At 36.4% G+C, this 22329-nt stretch overlaps 1 protein-coding gene across 9 annotated transcripts in view; it reads left to right on the forward strand.

Moving 5' to 3' along the window:
* TRPS1 (transcriptional repressor GATA binding 1) overlaps positions 1–22329 on the forward strand; it is a 263713-nt gene that overhangs the window by 45570 nt on the left and 195814 nt on the right. For all 9 annotated transcript variants that reach the window (XM_050801962.1, XM_050801958.1, XM_050801957.1 and 6 more), the window contains 2 exons: positions 3436–4364; positions 18491–19620. In XM_050801962.1, the coding sequence (XP_050657919.1) occupies positions 3436–4364; positions 18491–19620 (2059 nt within the window). The remainder of the gene's footprint in view (positions 1–3435; positions 4365–18490; positions 19621–22329) is intronic.

A 22329-nucleotide genomic window follows, 5' to 3' on the forward strand; every position in this document is an offset into this window, starting at 1 on the left:
TGGCTATAGTCTTATGGTATCTAACTTACGACTTGCTAGGGGAGTTTCTTCCACTTAGAAGTATGACAGATGTGCTTATATTTACATAATCTGTCACTCTGAAAAATTATGATGATATAATTCCAGTAAAATTATTTTTTCTATAACTACTTCAAAGTATAGTCAACTAAATTAAGCACACTTTTTTTTTTTCTTAAAAAAAACAGCAACTAAAGAGCATGCCCCTGCCCCCACAACACAAAATAAAACCCAAACGACCTTTCGGATATTTCTTTGAAGTTTTAGCAGTTTAACAGTCTTTGCAATGTGTATTATTAAGGACTTTATTCAGCATAAGGAGTCGTGAGTCATAAGTGTTCGAAGTATCTGTTCTTGGGTAGAAGAAGGAACTTCAATTTTAGAAAGATGATAATTTAATTAAGTCATATTTTCTCCCAGCCACTAAAGATGCTGGTTGAGTAGTCTTTAAACTATGACCCATTATATATCTTCAATGTAACAATAAATCAACTAGATCTAAAGCTTCTTCTTGTTTTGAAAAATAAGTTAATTTTTAAAATATTAATGTATTTGGATCTATTCACTTTTAAGTATTTTATCTTGGTTCACTTGCTATTTAAAATGTTGCCATTTTCCTAATCACTCACCCTGGCGTTAACATACGGGCATAAACCATTTTCTCTTCATTTTGACGGAAGGATAATCTTAATGAATTAGATTGTTTCTTCCTCATTTCTTCGTGAGTCCTGTCTTTTGATATAGAATTTTTAATTTTTTTGTGTGTAACCTTATTCATTTCATTTAGGTGGTTCAGTGTTAGATTCTAGTCATCTTAAGAAGAAACGGTTAAAATACAAATGATACAGGTATTCAGTAAGGGAAGATTATATTGTAATAGTTAGTGAAGACATTATGTGTAATGGAAAAAATTAACAATCAGGAAATTCTGGAAGGAATGGTAAGAGAAGTTGTATCAAGCCTTCACAGTTTTATGTGTAGGAATGTCTGATTACAACCTAAAATATCCTTTTCTGTAGACCAAGTTAAAACCGTGCATAGTTTGCTTAAACTTATATTTTAAATGATAACTAATTTTTTCAGGTTGCCCATTTAGTCTTTTTCCCCCCATTTTCCCTTTATTGACTACTAGTAAAATTGCCCTTCGGTTTTCTGTGTATTTTCACACATTCCCAGGGCTGCTTTAGTCACTTCTGACAAAAGAATACAGGACTCCTAAAAGGTTGACATAACACATAAGACATTGAAATGCAAACATTAAAAAAAAATAGTTGACCAGTGTTTCCTTTTTTAACAGTGGTCATCAGGCTTCGTTAATTTTAGGGCCTAACAGAATAACACCAAGATGAGAAGCTCATAGCCCTCTTCCTTCCTCCAGAAGTCAGGCACATTTACATTGCCTCAACACAACCAATTCTACTTGAAACTTCACTCTTTCATCCTGTATATGTGTATTTTGTTCCAGGAGAAAGCTTCTGTAGATATTTGGCAAATAACATTATTGATGTGTAAGAACAGTGTACCTTCTTTCTTTCTTTTATTTTTATTTTTGCTTGTTTTTGTTTTTGTTTTGTTTTAGATGGAGTTTCACTCTTGTCGCCCAGGCTGGAGTGCAATGGCACAATCTTGGCTCACTGCAACCTCTGCCTCCTGGGTTCTAGCAATTCTCCTGCCTCAGCCTCCCGAGTAGCTGGGGTTACAGGAGTGCACCACCACACCTAGCTAATTTTTGTATTTTTTGTAGAGACAGGATTTTGCCATGTTGGCCAGCTGGTCTCGAACTCCTGACCTCAGGTGACCCATCCACTGTGACCTCCCAAAGTGCTGGGATTACAGGCGTGAGCCCCTGCGCTTGGCCCAGTGTACTTTCTTAAGTACCATTATACTATTTTTGACATTCACTGTGGCACATTTTTATTTTGTAAATGATTCTTTATACTCTAGTGCACTATCGTTGTTCAGTGATTCATATAAAAATTTTGCATGACCAGCTTTTCAGAAGCAAAAGTAAACCTGTATATCCAAAGCTAGTGTGGTACTTCAGTACTTGAAGAAATTATAGATGAAAATGACTAAACTATGTTATTTGGATTTTCTCAGCACATTTTGGATAATCGTGGTATAACTAACTGTTAGTCCTTATGGTGAAGTCAGCTAACAAAGAAGTCTTACTTAATCAGAATGTCACAGGTGGAATTTTCCAAGAGACATTTGGGGTGATGACTTACACAGCACTCGACAGCTCTTTAAGCTGAGTGATTAAGAAACAGCAGCCATGGAACCCAGTCTTCGACCAGCCTTTGTTAATGTATTCTTTAATTGGCACTACGTAAATTATTTCTTAGTTTATTTTATATTCTTAGAGTTCTGACTCATTCTACTCCAGCAGAAGAATTTGTTCCAGTATTCTTCTTTTGACCCCAGTCACCGATGTCACTAACTTAACTTGAGAGACATGGTTGAGCTAATGTGTAAAGGTGAACCATAGGAAACTGCTAATATTTTACTGTTTTGAGCAACGCAAGGACAATATCATATGGTTCAGCTTAATATTCTTTCTTAGTCAGTTTCCAGTGCACTCCCGGTGGGTGGTGGAACAGGTACTGTTTTCATCAGGCTGCGTATGGGACACCCAGAGCTTATTAGGTTCCCCAACATGCTGGACAGAGTCCTAGGAAAACCTGATCCAACCACTGTGATGTGTACCAGGTCTTTCTTCTGTCTTTCAGGCAAGCTCCAAATGTGGCTTAAAGAAATTTGGTGGTAGGTCAGAGCTGGAACGTTTGTCATCCTCCACTTCCTGAAAGTGATGAGGCAGTTTTCACTCTGTTTATAACATTGCTGTTTCTGTCTTTTTGACAATGAAGATATTTTTTTTGAAACTATATTTACATCCCGGTTGCATAGGGTAACAATATCGAATTCCAATTTATGTTATTGATGTATACATATACGTACCATATAAATAAACGCGTGATGTATTCCATAAACATAAACACACACATATATTTTATAAACACAACGTGTACATGTTATATATAATATAGACCATATATAAATATATAAGCATGTATATATATTGTTAGCTACAATGGAAGGAAGAAATTGGACAAAAATATATTTTCAGGAAAGAATAAGTAATAGGAAGGGTAAACCTAGTAATAAAAATCCTTCATTATTCATAAAACAACCTTAAAATAATAAATGAGCCACTCTTGGTTACAAAAGTCATTCTACATGTAAATTGTTTGTTTTAGTCTCAACTTTTTGCTATTTTTAGAACTGATTTTTTTTTCCTAGAGGAAGCATTTGATTATGGCCCTTAAAAAACTTGCATAAGTAAAATATTCCAGATACAATGATATCTCTGTAACTTTCAAATAACACTGTATCTGCCTTTTCCCTGTATCTTTGCAGATATGGTCCGGAAAAAGAACCCCCCTCTGAGAAACGTTGCGAGTGAAGGCGAGGGCCAGATCCTGGAGCCTATAGGTACAGAAAGCAAGGTATCTGGAAAGAACAAAGAATTTTCTGCAGATCAGATGTCAGAAAGCACGGATCAGAGTGATGCTGCAGAACTAAATCATAAGGAGGAACATAGCTTGCATGTTCAAGATCCATCTTCTAGCGGTAAGAAGGACTTGAAAAGCGCAGTCCTGAGTGAGAAGGCTGGCTTCAATTATGAAAGCCCCAGTAAGGGAGGAAACCTTCCCTCCTTTCCGCATGATGAGGTGACAGACAGAAATATGTTGGCTTTCTCATGTCCAGCTGCTGGGGGAGTCTGTGAGCCCTTGAAGTCTCCTCAAAGAGCAGAGGCAGATGACCCTCAAGATATGGCCTGCACCCCCTCAGGGGACTCAGTGGAGACAAAGGAAGATCAGAAGATGTCACCAAAGGCTACGGAGGAAACAGGGCAAGCACAGAGTGGTCAAGCCAATTGTCAAGGTTTGAGCCCAGTTTCAGTGGCCTCAAAAAACCCACAAGTGCCTTCAGATGGGGGTGTAAGACTGAATAAATCCAAAACTGACTTACTGGTGAATGACAACCCAGACCCGGCACCTCTGTCTCCAGAGCTTCAGGACTTTAAATGCAATATCTGTGGATATGGTTACTATGGCAATGACCCCACAGATCTGATTAAGCACTTCCGAAAGTATCACTTAGGACTGCATAACCGCACCAGGCAGGATGCTGAGCTGGACAGCAAAATCTTGGCCCTTCATAACATGGTGCAGTTCAGCCATTCCAAAGACTTCCAGAAGGTCAACCGTTCTGTGTTTTCTGGTGTGCTGCAGGACATCAATTCTTCAAGGCCTGTTTTACTAAATGGGACCTATGATGTGCAGGTTTGTACTTCGTATTGTCTCTTTGTACAGAAAAAGTTATTAGAAATGAAATGTGAATTCTTACATACACGTTAAAAACCAAGGTCCCAGTACCAGACAGGTAGCCCGCTAGATCTAGCAGAAGAGATGGACGTACTCCATAGCTACTTCATTACAAGTATATTCAGAGTTGTCTAAAGACAACTTTTAGCCTCTTATTGTGGAATACAATCCCAGCATCTTTTTTGATTTGGGAAAGTCTTTTCATGGCATTAGCTAAGCTTCACAATTCTGGACATTTTTCATGGTAATTTGATGTTTTCACAGTCTTCCAAAAATGTTACTAATCTTTATGGTTGTACATGATAATAATTCATGCCTCGTTCCAGCTTTAGATTATAAGGCTTTTGCTATAATCTTTCTTTCAGTGAGGATATTTCTTGTCTCTTGGATTAGGATTTGATTTTATATTCATCCTGACGGGTCATATTGATGGTTGCAGAGATACTCCTGAAAAGGCAAAATAATTGCAAATGAAAACTGGGATATAACATTTTACTTTGATTAGAAAGAAGTAAATGTGATTTTAAGTATTAGGGACACCAGAATGACCTTGGTAGGGGCCAATAAAGCATTCCTTTCTGCATTTAAGGAAAATGACAATAATTTATGAAAGCATTTAGTAATAATTTAGATTTGTACTTTCATTAAAAACAGCCTACCTTTTTGATCTATCTTTCTGTCTCTAGTTTATGGCATATGTGAAATGGAAAAAAGAAACTGTTACCATTTTGCATAAAATGAAACATGGAACTGAGTCTAAATAAATATATACATTTAATTTTAGTAATTTTAGCATAGTCAAAATTCACCGTCAGCTTGAGAAAGTGTATTAGATTTTGTTACAGTTTGTAGATTTTTATTGTATTATAAGGCCGGGGGGATTTCAAAACATGTTAGCTTTACTAGTAACCTTTTTTAGGAATGATTAGTAGTACCCAGAGAACTAATGAAATAAATCCCTTAAAATATCAGTCATTTTTATCAACTCGATAGCTATAGCTCATTTGCCTCAGACTTCTCTATTGACCTAATGCCAATTAAGAAAGTCAGGCAAAGAGGTTATAAATAACAGGTAGTGAACATATTTTGCAATACTTGTAAGAAGAATCAGAAGAGAAATTTCCTGGTCCTTTGAATGTCAGAATGGCAATCTTATCAGTTTAAGGGAGATGTAAAGAACTCTTTAAACACCAGTTTCATCTTGGTAAAGCACTCTAAAAATTCTGTCTTAGTTTGTGAATTTCCACAAATAGAATTATTTCTGTGGAGCAGCAAATTAACCCAACATAATTATTATGCATAAAAGCTACATGCTTTGAACTGCTGTCTATTAAAGATCATTTCACTGTCTTATGTCAGATACACTCTGCTGTCAAACTATGATTGGGAAGCAAATACGTGTTTTAGATAAAAGGGTTGGAAGTGAATAATGTCAGTATGTGAAACGGTGTTTTATAATTAGCAAGTAATATGAAGTTAATACCTGGATTTCCGGCAGGAGTTTCAGTTTGTTCACTCTAGGGACAACTTCTGAGGGAAGCTGATCTAGGCTGTCAGGAAAGCTCTAAAAATGAAAATTACTAAGGCCTATAGTTTGGAAGAATTCAGATTTTTAAACACACTTCCATTTCCCCCAAACAGTTATTTGTTAGGTTCTTGGTTATTTATAGTAAAGTTTATGTTTGGGTAGAAGGAGCTGGACACTTTTCCTGGGCAGTGATTTTAGAAGTAAAACAGATGTGTGAGCTATCTAAGTTTGAACTAATAGAACTAGAAATAAAACAGCTGATCCTCGACTATGCTGTCTGCTAAGTCCTTGCAGCACACAGCGAGGAAGACAAAAAGTGGTAGGAGAGAGCATGCAGGAACATAATCTTGTTAAGATCAAATTTTTTCCAAGATAAATAATATTGCTAAAAATAGAAAAAAGTAATCTGTGGAAAGAGTGTGTGATTATTTCAAACGATTGGATTTTGAAATGCATCTAAAGGGTTAACTTCAATTTGTGAGGATAACGCTGAATATACTTGTAGGGCGAATGCTAATCTTGAATGCTTTGCACATATGCCAGATACTGATGCAGAAAAATGTCTGAAGATAAGTTAACTTATTAATATCTTTATGCTGAAATAAATATTGAACAGTTTTCCTATACGCATAAAATGAATAAAAACGCATCTGAAATTTCCTTTTTTACCCACAAGTTTGTGTTACTGAAATGCTATTTGAGAGATTCTTTCCTTGGCGGTTAAACTTTGTGGAGGCTAAAAGCTGTGGGAGATAAAATGCTGACTATAGAATTTCTTTAATGCCGTTTTGTCAGAAACATATAGTAAGTTAATGGCCTGTGTGTGTTCTGATGAAAAGATGTTGGTAAATATGAGTATTACAGACAAATAATCATTCAATTTTAGGAATTATTTATATAAGTCCATAATTTAAGCTAATTGAAGTTATAGATGAAGAATTCATTAATTCTTTTCAATTAAACTTGCTTTTTAAAAAACATTCAGAACAGTTGGTGGTTAATGATAGATTTATGACATTTTAGGCCAAGAAAAAAGTAACAGAAGCCAAAAGCAAAAGACTGAAAGAACTCTATGGCTTTGATCTATATTTTGGTTTGACATGGATGGTTTTAAATAATTTGAATGGACTTGAGTGCAAATATGAGATATACAGTTGGGAAAAAGAAGTACAGTAGTTTAAACAAATTCTAAGATTTCTAGTTTTAAGTGCAAGTTATTTCAAATATACGTGGAGGAATAATTGAAATGTAGACATGCTTGTACTGATAATATCCACTTTTGTATAAATTACATCACAAATGACTGAGTCAAAGAATTACAACTTTGTAAAAATACTGTCAAATAACAATGTTTCTTTGTGCTGCATAGTGGATAGAGCCCCAGCCGGATAATGGAGGTCACTGTAAATAGCCATCAGAAAGCCAAAACTGTCCTTTCTAAGTGTGGCTTTTATCAGATTCTCCTCCCAACACCTTGAGGTAGCATGCCCAGCCCTGAAAGCAGAAGACATGTCAATTCTTTACCAAGAAAACAAGAGAAGCTGTAATGGCTAGCTTAGAATTAATTGATTTGACCAGGATGTTAGTTTCCCAATTTTTCATTTATCCAGCATGTTCTATCAATTGTCATGCTTAAATTTTTAAAAATAATAGATGCAGCATGATTGGTTAGCTTTTCATGTAATATTTACTATCTGTATTCAGCCACTGAGGCTGCCATAGAGACCAATAATACAAGAGATCGAGTTCTTAAAAAAGTAATTACAGCTTCTTTCTTTTTATTTTTTTATTTTTATTTTTATTTTTTGAGACGAAGTCTCGCTCTGTCACCCAGGCTGGAGTGCAGTAGCATGGTCTCTGCTCACTGCAACCTCCGCCTCCCAGGTTCAAGCGATTCTCCTACCTCAGCCTCCCAAGTAGCTGAGATTACAGGTGCCTGCCACCGTGCCTGGCTAATTTTTTTTGTATTTTTAGTAGAGACGGGGTTTCCTCATATTGGCTAGGCTGGTCTCGAACTCCTGACCTCGTGATCCACCCGCCTCGGCCTCCCAAAGTGCTAGGATTACAGGTGTGAGCCACTGCGCCCTGCCAGCTTCTTTCTTTTTAATCTGCTTTATTATGCTTGTATTTAAACCATTGCTGAATGGAGGCTTGAATTAACGACGCGGCCTTTGCTGTTTCATTAGGGCTTAATGTGCTGTGCATTGGGTGTTTGCATCATCTTTATTGGGGAGCTTTTAGCACTCAGATCAGGTTATAAAAGTAGGAGTCTTGTCAAGTTGTGCTTCCCATGGGAAAGTGTTTATGCAATCCCAAGTTCAGATGCTCATGATATATTTGTTGCCTTTTCATATTAGTAAATTCTTTTTTATTACTGCATTATTCAGGACTCTAAGAAGGTAGTTACTGGTTTCCAGCTATTAAATTTATTTTGGCCCTTAATGAAATTCTAAGGCTAATAGAAGAATCACATGATTAACTTACGAAGGACTGTCTTATGTTTGAGCTAGGAGTGTTACATTTCTATGTTGTAAATATTTTTATCAGAGTTGCACAATATGTCATGTTAGAAGCAGGAAGAACAGATTTTAGAGAGAGGAAGTCATTCTTCGGATTTGTATCTTCAACAGATTTAATTGTATGAGTTTATAGATCTTTAACATGTATCAGTACAATCGTTTGAGCAGGGGATTACAGTTTGGTTTGAAAAAAAAAAAAAATCAGAGACCATTAATCTCATTGTGGTTTATTTTGACTTGTCTTGAATTTTACTTCTAAACATTTATTTTTTGCCTTCACATTTTCTTTGATCTGGAGTAGGAGGGAAGTTGTAGATCTTAGCACGTTCTGTTTCTTTGTTTTTCCGAGTTGAGGACAATTTCAGTTTAGAAAAACTGGTGAATGAGACTTCAATCAATTCAGACTGTCTATAGAATACAGAATGTTTGGCGTATGAACCCACACTTCTTTTTCAGGACTGTGTCTCTTTAACAAGTAATAAAGTGTGCAAAATAAGACATATGCTCACGCCAAGGCCATAAAGCAAGACAAAGGTCTGGTATTTACCAGGTTATTTTCATCCGTGGAGATGGCAGAGCTAAATAATGTAGCCACTCTAGTAGAATAGTTCAACTATCATTACTAATCCCTTTACCTGCATGTCAGTTGAATCTTTTTTGACCTTGTTCATGACAGTTGGTATCATCTTTGATTTTCAATTTATTTGTTATCATTTAAAAGAACATGTATAATTTTATTGAATATCAGAATTTTTCTCTAGGCAGAATGTTTAGGAGAATAAATTGTGGTTATCAGTGGATTCGATCAAATTTAGCATTATTCAACTCCCAAGAAAACGTTTTACCTCTCCTGTGGCCTGCTCTGCTAACTATCTCAAGTCGGGAGACTATTCAGTGTTTTTTATTTCTTGGATCATTGTAATTACAGCATACGTGCAGCTGTTAGAAACACAGATATGTAAGTAGTGTGCCAATACGGGGAAAGTTTGGAGAGAGAAAGTTGTTCTGTTCATTTTCTGATTTCCTTCGTGGAGTCTGATTCTGACAGTCATTAGACCGTAGATCTCTTGAATTCTTCATCAGGTGATCCACATTTTGAAGCAAATGTTATACATTTTCAGAATATCATATAAACCCTTGTTTAATTTTAATTGAAAATCAAATGTAAAATTTATTTTTCTGTCTTACATTTAAGTTGATTCATACTTCTTTCATCTTTTAGCTTACATCATCAAAATTTGTAAAGCTCCCTTACTTTTTTCCAATTTTGGATTTGCCTCTAATAACAGCTAAAATTTACTAAGGGTTTCTTACATGTGTATATGGAGCTCAGTTCTTTACATGTGTTAATCAACTCATCTTCATAATGGCCCTAGAAGTAAACACTAACCTTATGTCCATTTAAAAATATAAGGAAACAGCATAGATTAAAGTATCGTGCCCAATATCACAGAGTTGCATAAGTAGAGAGAATGGGATGTAAAGCAGGATAGACAGGCCACGGAAGCCTGTCTTCACAACCACACTGATATATGGCCTGGTCAAACATGAGCCCGAGTTTACTGCCAATAGCAAAGCAATAGAAGATAGGCCAATTGCACATAAGGGAGGAGATAGAAGACTGGTAAATCAGAGCTCCTTGATGCAGTCTCTGTGAATCAGATTGATTTTGGGGACTTGGGTGATTTCTTTGAGATTGTCTGCTATCTGCTCCGTGTAGTGTAATGCTACCTTATTTGAACTTACTAAGCTTCTAGTCGAAATCAGTAAAAAGAAAATTAAATTTGCTGATTCGTCTTTTTAAAATTACTGTGATTCATTTTCCCTGGTACTTTTGCTGCAGAAATTAGTTCTGGTAGAGTGAGTAAGGTGCAAATTTTGATGTAATCAATTAAGGATATAATGTTTGATCCCCAAATTAAGGGACATTTCATCCATGTGTTTGACTTATTTTGTACTCCCCTCATTTAGAGGACTTTGTTTTAGGAATTTATGATTTAAATGATGGTCTGAAAATTGTCTTATGCTCTTCTAGTTACCAAGCACAATTTAGTTGTTTTTTTTTTTTTTTTTTTTTTCCATGCAGATTACATGTTAAGGAGATACACTCCATTCCCATTTATGTCCTTCAAGGCTATGTAATTAAGGTTTTATCCTCTGCCTACATTCAGCGCAGGAATGGGTGTGGAAGCAGCGAACAAATCGGAATGCCTTTAGAGTGTCCAATTTGTAGTGTGCTGGGTTCTCCAGGCGTGCTTGGAGCTGTGTGATTTCATTGAATTCAGAAAGTGATAGACGGGTGGGACATAGTGAGAAGTTGGGGAATTCAGAGTCTCCTGGCCTAGCATTTCTCCTTTCACATTTAGGCGAACTGTTGATATAAGATTAAAGAATGCCTGCATCCTTTCATGTGTCCAGGAACATATTTGGGAATCTTATAATAAATGATGGCTTGTTCCAAGACCTGTTTTTCCAGCTGATGGGAAGCTCCACCTTGGTATTCATTGGCACTTCAAAGTCAACATATGTAAAAGTGAAGTCCCCCACAACTCCCTTTTTGCCTCCTTTCTTCTTTACTCCTGTTTTCAACTAAGTCAGGCTGGAAATCATGGAGTTACCTTGAATTTCTTTCTGATATCATGCCCCAAACATTTGAGTAGTGTGCCCCATTGTTCCCTTCTTTATTCTTTTACTGTTACTTCTTTCAAGTAAATCCTTATGGATTTCTTTTCTGTTGTTCTATCTTTATCTTCCCCTCTTGTCTCTTCCTTTCCCTTCTCTTCTCACCTCCCATTCTTTCCTCCTCCTCTTCATCTTCCTCTCCTTTCCTTTGATTTCTTTTTTTTCTCTTCTTTCTTTTTTCTTCTTCCTTCTGTTTTTATTTCCTTCCTCATTCCCTCTTCTTCCTCCTCTCTTTTGCCTCTTTTTGTCTGTTCTTTTCTTCTGTCCTCCTTCTCTCTTTTTTCTTCCTTTCTGCTTCTCTTTTTTCGTCCTCCTTCCTTTCTCTTTTTCTCCCTCCCTCTCACCTTCCTTTCTTCCTTCTTTCCTTTAATTTTAAAAAATTCTATTTATAGATGACTTGTCCTACATTTTAGAGCAAGTATGGGACTACTTCTGTTAAAAAGCATATCATCTAATTATACTTCCTTATGTAAATATCAGCTCTCCAATAACACATTACCTTTCTACATTAAATCTCACTATTCTTCTAGAAGGGATAATAGTAAGAACAAGGCTAGCACATTTATATTACTTATTACATAGCAAGCACCATTATGTAGCAGATTCCATTTAAAGATTTGATAATGTCTCAACCCTCCTCAGTATTTCCTGAGAGCAGCTTGCATTGTCTTACTCTCACTGTTGATTTTACTGGTTTTGTTTCCTTCACCTGAAATGCCCTTCCATGATCACTGCCTTTGAGGCTAATCTTCACATGTCAGCTCATCTGTCCACAGCTCAGTTGTTACTTCTGGGAGCCTTTGCTGACTCCTCAGTCTGGGTTAGGGGCTCTTCCTCTGTGTTGTCATGGAACCTGTTACACGTCTCAGCAGAAGCATGTATTCCACTGTTGTGATCTTTTTAGTTGTGAGCTTTTTGTGCTAAACCATAGAAATGTTACGATTTTGGACTATGTCATTCTTTTTGTATTTCCAGTGCTTGGCACATAGTAGATGTGTTAAAACAGTAACCCTCCCTGGAGGAAGGATGTTCTATATTTTCAGAGATTACATTTTCTCTCTTCCCATTAAGATGCTCTTTAGAATACACGTGCAATTCTGACATATCTCCGTTATGAACCAGTAGCACCTACAGGTTGGCTGCTGTAGAGGAGTGCTATGGGGAATTCACTTAGCTTTGTAACCCACTTGAACTGCATTTTCTCTTGCTTATTTTTCCCATAAAAGATTGTCTTCCAAATTATTAAGATGGACTTTTTTTTTTTTTTTTTTTTTTGATATGGAGTCTTGCTCTGTTGCTCAGGCTGAACTGCAGTGGCATGGTCTCGGCTCACTGCAACCTCTGCCTCCCAGGCTCAAGCGATTCTCCTGCCTCAGCCTCTCGAGTAGCTGGGATTACAGGCACCCACTACCACACCCAGCTAATTTTTGTATTTTTAGTAGAGACAGGATTTCACCACGCCAGGCTGGTCTCGAACTCCTGATCTCAGGTGATCTGCCCACCTCGGCCTCCCAGAGTGCTGGGATTACAGGCATGAGCCACTGTCCCCGGGCTATTAAGATGGACTTTAAGATTTATTGGTACTCTGTCATCTGAAATACCAGATAACTATAGAAAAATTAATTCAGACTTATACTGAGTAAAATGAGAAAACCAGTTTAGGGTAAACTGTTTATTGCTATAATGCAAAAAGCCGATAATAAAAATGTGCATAATGAGGAATATGTAATATTTTCTTCTTCAATGTGCCCAGTAGAGAAGCTTAAGTTTTGGTTTCTCCTGTATCCTACCCTGCCATTGGTTGGCTCTTATATTATAAATCCAAATAAGGGAGTTGCTACAGTGTCACTGATAGGAATAAACCTCGGAAATAAGCTATGCATGGCATGAGAGTAAAATGATGCCATATAATTAGATTTGTTGTTGAGATTCTTGAACATTTATTCTCCATCAAAAGTATATCACTGAAACACACTCTGTATTCTAGAATTTTTTTTGGAAGCACTATATATGCAGAAAAATTCCCAATATATATATACAGATTAATTCTGACTGCAGTTATTTTCAGCTAAGATCGGCCCTTACAGATTTTTTTCAAGTTATTTGAAATATTAGTATTTGAACAATGATTTTTTTAACAAGTTAGCTTTTTATTTTTAAGCTTTTACCTCTTTGACTATCAGCCCATAACCTCAAGTTCTCTTAGATTAGTACCCTTATAATTGTCTCTGTTGCTATCAATTATAGTACTTGAAAATGAACCACATCTGAGAAAAGGTTTGTGTTTAGTTCAAACAGCTCTTTCTTTGCTGCGTTGAAAATAAGTACATGTGTTGAAGTGTCATTTTAAGAGCTCTGAGGCTTTAAGAAATATTTTCCCTTGACATATTATTTTAGATATTATTATTATTAGTTTTTACTTCATATTATTGGAAGGAAAGAAGGAAACTGATATTAATGACCTTGAAAAAACCAACCCTTTTATATTCTTCATTTCTACGGTAACACATTTTTTTGTGTGTAAAAAGACATATGTAAGTAAATTATAAATGAAAGCCATGGAAAACACTTCATGGATGGAACAGTTTTTAAAACTAGGGCTAAAATCAAATATAAAAAGCCATACTAGTCCTTAGTCAGTGAAAAAGACTTTAAAATCTGTTCATTTTTCTGCCTTAATTGTTTTAGGTGTTTTTATATAACTTTAATTCACAATCAAAGGACTCCATAGGCAGTCATTTGCTTGTGGATAAAAGATGCATTTTGTAGTTTCTTGAAGAAGGCCATGTATGTCAGGTCAAGTCAGTGGCAAGGGTGCCATGAAGTACTGTGGCCAGGGTATCTCAGGTAACTCAGGGGCCTTGGTGAGAAATTTTCATCTGCTCACCTCTGCCTTCGCTCATTCAGTCAAAATGCATTGAGCCCCTGCTTTCTTCTAGATATGAATAAGACTATTCCTCTAGCTCAAGAAGGAATATAAACAGAAGCATTAGCTTAGTAACAACAGATTGAACCTTTGCATTTACAGCTAAGAATATTGATAGTGACAAGTGTGTGAGTTTGTCACTGAATGAATTTACCACTTCCCTTCTATTTAATCTCTTTATCCCATTTGCAGGAAAAATTTACTTGAATGATTCATTTTGTTAAATAATAATCCTATCTATGCACATGTCGAGTGTGCTATCTAATATGGTATTCCCTAGCAAATGTGGCTGTTTAAATTTTAGGCTGGGCATGGTGGTGCATGCCATAATCCCAACACTTTGCGAGGCCAAGGGAAGTGGCTAGCTTGAGCCTAGGAGTTCAAGACCAGTCTGGGCAACATGGGGAAACCCTGTTTCCACAAAAAGTACAAAAATTAACTGGGTATGGTGGCGTGTGTCTATTTTCCCAACTACTCTGGAGGCTGAGGTGAGAGGATTCGCTTGAGCCCAGGAGGCGGAGGTTACAGTGAGCGGAGATCGTGTCACTGCACTCTAGCCTGGGTGACAGAGACCCTACCTCTAAAAAAGAAATTTTAAAAATATATACATTTCAGTTAATTACAAATAAATTAATGAAATGCTAAGAAAAATACATGAAAGTAAATTTAAAAATTAGTTCTTCATTTTTACCAAGCCTACTTGTGGCTAGTGGCTACCATATTGGCCAAGGAATGCTTTGGAACATTTTAATCATCTCAGGGAATACTATTGGACAGCACAAATCTATCGTTCTCACTTGATCCTCATAATAATCCCATAAAATGACAAGTTGTATAGTAGTATATCCATAGAGGCCAGGAAACCAAGGTGCCAGGAGGTTAAATAATGGATCTTTTCATAGAATTTAAGCTAGAGAACTTCCTCTAGAAGCAAATAAATACAGGCAGATGTAAATACAAATGAATAAAGGGTTTTATCTATAATTTTTTAATCTTAAAATGTAAAATTGTCTACCTCTTCAATATTATATGTCTAATATCTGTCGCAGAGTCTGACACAAGCCGAACACTTAGTTATAACTAATTAGAGGGATAATACATGTAGTTTTTGGCCCAAGCAGAAATTACAGTTTAATATAATTGTAAAAATTTGGATATCATTACCAAAGGAACTGCTGGGTTTAAAGGGTTATAATTAAAGTTCTGGTTAGCAAAAGAAGGAAGTTTGAAAGCTGTGCTCTTTATTCTGCTTGCACTCTCTTTTTAGTATAGTCATAGATAAGAAGCAGTAAATTTTTCTACTCCACGTTGGATTTAGCCATTTGAAAAGTTTGCAATGTTTTATGAATATGTAGGCACTGTTTCCAGACAATACGTTTCAGTAAACCATTGCTGCAAACACTTATTTTGCGTAATTGTTCTCACTGTATATTTGTTTTTACCCTAGAAAAGAATAGATTTAAAATGGGGTATCTGGGGCATGCAAATAAAATGAATGTGGTCAATAGACAACAGTAGTGTCTCCTAAAATAATAAATTTTGTTTTACTGTAAAATGGCATTTAAATGTTGTATGTCAGTTATATTTCACTATGACTTGAATGTACCTCTAGTAGTATAGAAAGTATAAAAATTGCCACAAATAGAGCTTTTAGATTTTCTTTTTGAAAGAAAAAAGGAATAGAACAGTCATTATGTTTTCCAAAACTGCTTTTTAAAATATGTAATTCTAATATTGTATTAGCTTTTAATAATATATAATACTAATATTATTTGCTGATATTAACCAAAAAGGCAAGTATGTAACCTATAGAAGTGTCAGTATTGTTCTTGCCATTAAATGAGATCCATGAGTTTTCATTTGCCAGCTTGACTTTTGAAAGAGCAGTCAATAGTATGAAGGTATTTATTCTTCAGCATAATTAAAATATATAGCTCTTAAAAGCTTCTTAAATAATGAAGTTGGCACATTTTCCCTGGGTTAAAAAAAACACTTCTAGACACGTACACCAACTTCAAAGACCTAACTCGTTTTTTATAGCTTAGTTAATCCTAAACCAAAATGCTTTACTGACAATTTTTCACAAAATTGCCTTTCTTTCGTAGTCCCCTTCTCCTGATAGTATTGATTCGTAGCCTGGGTTTTCTGAATTCTTAGGTTGTTTTTAAATAACAGCAACCTTTTTAGGATGTTGGGATGCTTAGTAATAATTTAAATCCACTTCAAAATCATATGTTTAGGGATTTCTTAAGTGTATGTATGCTCTTTGTTCAGCCCTTTCAGTGTGGTCATGGCACATGAGGCTTAAAGATTGCAAAATCAAAGAAATAGTGATGATGCCTGGTGGTTTCTTGGGAATCTTGGTTCAACAAGCAGAAGTTCAAAGCATTTTATAATAGGGAAGCTTGGCAACGCTGATGCAATGTGAAAGCTTAAACAAGAACATTTTTTATCTCTAGATTTTGCACACTTTCTTTCTTTGCCTATGTTAAAGAAGAAGGGGATACATCTGAATGTATCCCTTTTGAATCAAGTTTAAGTTCCAGAACAAAGAACCTGATTGATGGCTATCCATTTAAATGTGTGTGTGTGTGTGTGTGTGTGTGTATATATATATATTTTTTTTTTTTTTTGGGCAAATAAACTTTCTCTTTACCTCCACTGAATTGGGAAATATATGTATAGATTTTTATAATATTATGAATTGTATTTCAGTGCAAGTTTTAGTTGCTTTAGTCACTTAAATGCTAGATTAGAATGCTCTATTCTGTATACCTGAGTGTATGACTTTGAAATCTCTCACACCATTGAATGATTGTCGGTTTGCTGCCTGGAAGGGTGCCCCATTCTTAGCTTTCTGGCTGGTTGATACTCTGTCATCGACAGACTGAAATCTATGCGATTGGGGTGGTGGCTATAGACATTGCCTAATGCGAAACATTACATCCTTTGATTAAAGGCTGTGGGAAACTTTTGTAAGTTCCTATCTTAATGTACAGTAAATGTTGAGTTGTTTATGTATTAATGCACATTTCTTAGAACTATAATACTGGATATGAATTTAGAGGTTGCCCCAGTTGAAGAAGCTATTGGCCAGAGAGGTTAAGTAACTTGATCAAGGTCACATCTCTTTTTAATAGCAAAAAGAATACTTCAATCTTAGTCCTGTACAATAGAGGTACAAACATATCTCTCAGTGTACTACAGCAATATTATTTGCATTTCAAATAGAGCCTTTACATGATTTTGAGATGCCTGAGACTTTTCTCATGGAGTGATTTGGATATGAACAGCAATCACACGTGTCATTTTTGAACAGCTGTTGAAGAAGGCAGAACATGATTATGCCACTTGCTTAATATATTACATCTGGTTGCTGGGAAAATTTAAAAATTCCTTGGTGGTTGGAAGAGAATTTTTTCCCCCCTTTTTGGAGTATTTCATTCAAAAACGGTATTTTAAACTCTGAATTTTGGCTGCTCAGTGGTGGCTTAATTGTACTCCTATTGAGATACACACTGAGAATGGAGGAAGGATTTTACATAAAGTGCCCTTTGAAGGCTTTCATAGTCCTGATTCCATGTAATTTCATAATTTGGGAAAGAAAGCAGAGCTGTAGTTATTTTTATGGTGGAATTATTTCATTTTGCCATTCAAACATCTCCATGACCTACTCATGTGAGAAGTTGGGAGCCCTTTGCAATGAAACAGAACCGTAATCAAATAAGGCCCTGGAAGATTTTTCTTTTTTGTTTGTTTGTTCTAGATTGGGAAACATTCAAAATTCTTTATTTACATGGTTCTTCTTCACTAGTATTTCCTGCATACTCAATTCATCTTTTTGTTTGTTTGTTTCACTGAGCTTTAATTATAAGCCATTTTGGGTGGTCATTTGAGCACCTGTATTTTACCTAAAACAGAGACCTCATCTTTGCCTGCAGCCTCATTGCTGTAGGAACTGAACAGAATATTTCATTGGAGAACATCTGCCTTGAGTACTTTTTGAGCAAGTGCCTCTAGTTTTGACAGTAACGCCTCACCTTTTGAAAAGAAATCCCATGTGATTAGGATGCTTCTGTAGGAGTGTGATTTGAAGGAGGCAATAGTAAAACGTACTGTGTTGAAAATTGTTTTCTTAGTTTAAAAAATGTATTATTCAGTCTTTCAAATTATGGTACATTTATTACTTACCCTCACCTGTTACTTTGGCCTACAGTGTATAACATAATGAGCCTCTCAAAGAGTAACTGTTGAGAAATGAAGAGTGAATTTATTTGGCTCTGTGATTATTCAAGTGATTTCATAATAAGCAGGAGTACTATTGTATTTTTTGATGTGGAATACTTGGCAGTACCCTCCCCCTCCCCTGCAGAGGACCCATTGAATTAAAGACACCTCAGAAGTAAAGTCCATTTCTTCTTTTCTCCAGGTGACTTCAGGTGGAACATTCATTGGCATTGGACGGAAAACACCAGATTGCCAAGGAAACACCAAGTATTTCCGCTGTAAATTCTGCAATTTCACTTATATGGGCAACTCGTCCACCGAATTAGAACAACATTTTCTTCAGACTCACCCAAACAAAATAAAAGCTTCTCTCCCCTCCTCTGAGGTTGCAAAACCTTCAGAGAAAAACTCTAACAAGTCCATCCCGGCACTTCGATCCAGTGATTCTGGAGACTTGGGAAAATGGCAGGACAAGATAACAGTCAAAGCAGGAGATGACACTCCTGTTGGGTACTCAGTGCCCATCAAGCCCCTCGATTCCTCGAGACAAAATGGTACAGAGGCCACCAGTTACTACTGGTGTAAATTTTGTAGTTTCAGCTGTGAGTCATCTAGCTCACTTAAACTGCTAGAACATTATGGCAAGCAGCACGGAGCAGTGCAGTCAGGCGGCCTTAATCCAGAGTTGAATGATAAGCTTTCCAGGGGCTCTGTCATTAATCAGAATGATCTAGCCAAAAGTTCAGAAGGAGAGACAATGAGCAAGGCAGACAAGAGCTCGAGTGGGGCTAAAAAGAAGGACTTCTCCAGCAAGGGAGCCGAGGATAATATGGTAACGAGCTATAATTGTCAGTTCTGTGACTTCCGATATTCCAAAAGCCATGGCCCTGATGTAATTGTAGTGGGGCCTCTTCTCCGTCATTATCAACAGCTCCATAACATTCACAAGTGTACCATTAAACACTGTCCATTCTGTCCCAGAGGACTTTGCAGCCCAGAAAAGCACCTTGGAGAAATTACTTATCCGTTTGCTTGTAGAAAAAGTAATTGTTCCCACTGTGCACTCTTGCTTCTGCACTTGTCTCCTGGGGCAGCCGGAAGCTCACGAGTCAAGCATCAGTGCCATCAGTGTTCATTCACCACCCCTGACGTAGATGTACTCCTCTTTCACTATGAGGGTGTGCATGAGTCCCAAGCATCAGATGTCAAACAAGAAGCGAATCACCTGCAAGGATCGGATGGGCAGCAGGCTGTCAAGGAAAGCAAAGAACACTCATGTACCAAATGTGATTTTATTACCCAGGTGGAAGAAGAGATTTCCCGACACTACAGGTGAGTCAAAGGGGGGTAGGTCAGGAGGAATATACAAATAAAGTAATAGAAAAAATCCACAGAAAGAGGGCTGAACCAGGAATTGTTGGGCGTGATTCCGATGACTTGGGGAAGTTATAGGAGAAGACCACATAAAAGATCATCACAGATTTGCAGGTGGTATAGTTATAGCTGTGATCACTGTAGACTTTAATTTGGTTCCTTCTTTTGGACTGTATGCTCATGTTTGATACTTGTTTTATACCATTTACTGATTGTCTTTTTAAATTCACAGTGATTCTAATAATGCTGATGAGTTTACTAATTTATCATAGTCCATTTATTTGTCCTTACTAAATATGACTCCACATCCTATATTTTTTTGACAGGGCAGCTCCCAAATGAAAGTTACTATTGTAAATATATCCTATTCTCTATTCTGAGAAAAAATTTTGAGAACCTGTTGCTCATTTTTATTTTAAAATGAGATTATATATTCTTCTAGCTTTGAACAATTCTGCAGCATCCTTGTTTGGCATATAAACAGTAATCTAAAGGTGAGAATTTTTGTAATATGTGTGATTTTGGATGTAGACTTGCTCCTCCAAGTAGGTAAAACTGCTTGAGTTATTCCAGATTCTTAAATGGATGTGGGATGTTTGTGTTTTCCTTCTGCTTTCACTCTATTCTCTTTATAAACATTAACTTTCCCAGTTAATCTTTTATAATATCTAGAGATAAGTATAGGATATGTATCTTTATTTCATTTATGCATTCATTCTTTACTTAATTAATGTCAAAACTCCTATTGTACCAGGCATTGAATGAATATAGAAGAGAAGACATAGTCAGTGCCCTCATGGAACTTATAGTTTAGTAGGAAAGATGAGACACTTAGATGATTACAAGAGTAGTAATTGTCATAATAGATGAAGTGCAAGGCAGTGTGTTTGAATATAATGATAACATAACCTAATATGGTAGATTAGGAAATGCCTTCCTGGGGAAGGAGCATTTAAACTGAGCCTTGGTTATAAATAGGAATTAGTTCAGCAAAGCGTTGGTGGTACCCTGCATTTAGGTATTATTTAGTGCTCATTGGGTACTTTCTTATTATTATGCCTTTTGGCATCAAAGTAGAAAGTTTTGCTTATTCTATCAATATCCTAGTCTAAAAATCTACTCATTTCAATTTCTGTACCCCAAGATGTTAAACAGTTTCTTCCACTCCTTTTAAAAGTTGTGTGTTAGTGCGAGTGTGTGTATGTTTTTTCAGTCACCAGTAATGAAGCAGTTCATATCCAACAATAGGCTAATAATGTTAGATGTTAATTTGAAGGACATCCCAGTGCTCACAGTGAATCAAAATGTTCAGAAAACACTTACTTGAGATTTACACTGTTTAATTTATAAGGTCAGCCCTGGGAAAGATACAGTCCTGCAATCAAATATGTGTTCACACTTGCAATGAGTGTTTCTGGCTCCTCTGATGTTAGCTGCATGTTAATTTATTTCTGAGGCTCGCAGACATCAGCTGCTTTCTGAGCTCTGCCAGTGTGGATATATGCGTATGTTTACATTGTTCATGTACATTTGTTGAGTGATGTAAAAATCAGATAGTCCATTCTTTTTTTGAAAAGGACAAGGACGATTTTGAGAAATCGTCATGATTTTCTTTAATCATGAGGGAACCAGCCAGAACACACACACATCATGGAACTGCGTACCCACGTATGTGCGCGCACACACACACACACGTGCACGCACACTCATTCTGATACATCTAGCTACCAGTACAGTTGGACAAGTGGTTTTTCTATTGATGCAGCTGAGGCATTGCTTGAGAATCTGTCTGGGAAAACAGGGTTTTCACATGCTTTAGGTAAACAAAATAATCCCCCAAGAAATAAAATATGAATAAAACTATTACTGAATACTGTCAGAATTTAGTTAATATTCAGTGATGAAAGTAAGCTCTAGAGAAAAGAGAACTATTCTTTTCTTGTTCACCACTGATTCTGCACGATTTAACACAGTGGCAGGATGCCTAATGGGAGTTCAGTGAATATCTTTATGTAAATGAGATCCCTGTGAGTTTTTGACTTCACAGTAGTTATGAATAAGCTGAGATTTCCAAGGTGAGCTACATTTTAATCCTTCACTATTATATGGTCTTGGAACCCTTCTGTGGACCTAGGCTTCTATACCAAATGGGAGTTGCCTGTTCATTTTGAATTTAAGTCAACTTCTCAGCATTTTATTAGCTAAAAATTTAAATAGCACTTGTCCATAGGGCATTAAAATATTCTTGCACTTATGTTTAAATCCTGATAGAGTTTGGCTGACCACAGATCCTTTAAGGTGCTGAGTAGTTTATTGCTCATCTGTTTCTGAGTTCTTATAGAGATATTTGAAATTTGGAGCCTTCCGATTTCAGAAGTCACAGCTTAGCAGGAAAGATAAAGAAACTCTACTGAAAGCTGAACAGTAATAGCGGCCCCAGAGATGTGAAAGGACATAGTCACGTGGATGTTCAGAACTTTATCTGCTATCAAAGCATTTTCCAAAAATGCCCCATTTTTAAGATAGAATAAGAGGACAAGTGTACCTTATCACATAGTATCTGTATAATTAAATTTGTTTACTCAGATTATTCATGTTGGGAAACTTCTGCCATAATTCTGTGTTATTTCTGTGAAACATTCTAGGCTTTTGAGTGCTCTATATAGA

The sequence above is a fragment of the Macaca thibetana genome, chromosome 8 (assembly GCF_024542745.1).
Source record: "Macaca thibetana thibetana isolate TM-01 chromosome 8, ASM2454274v1, whole genome shotgun sequence".
Classification (NCBI taxonomy): Eukaryota; Metazoa; Chordata; class Mammalia; order Primates; family Cercopithecidae; genus Macaca; species Macaca thibetana.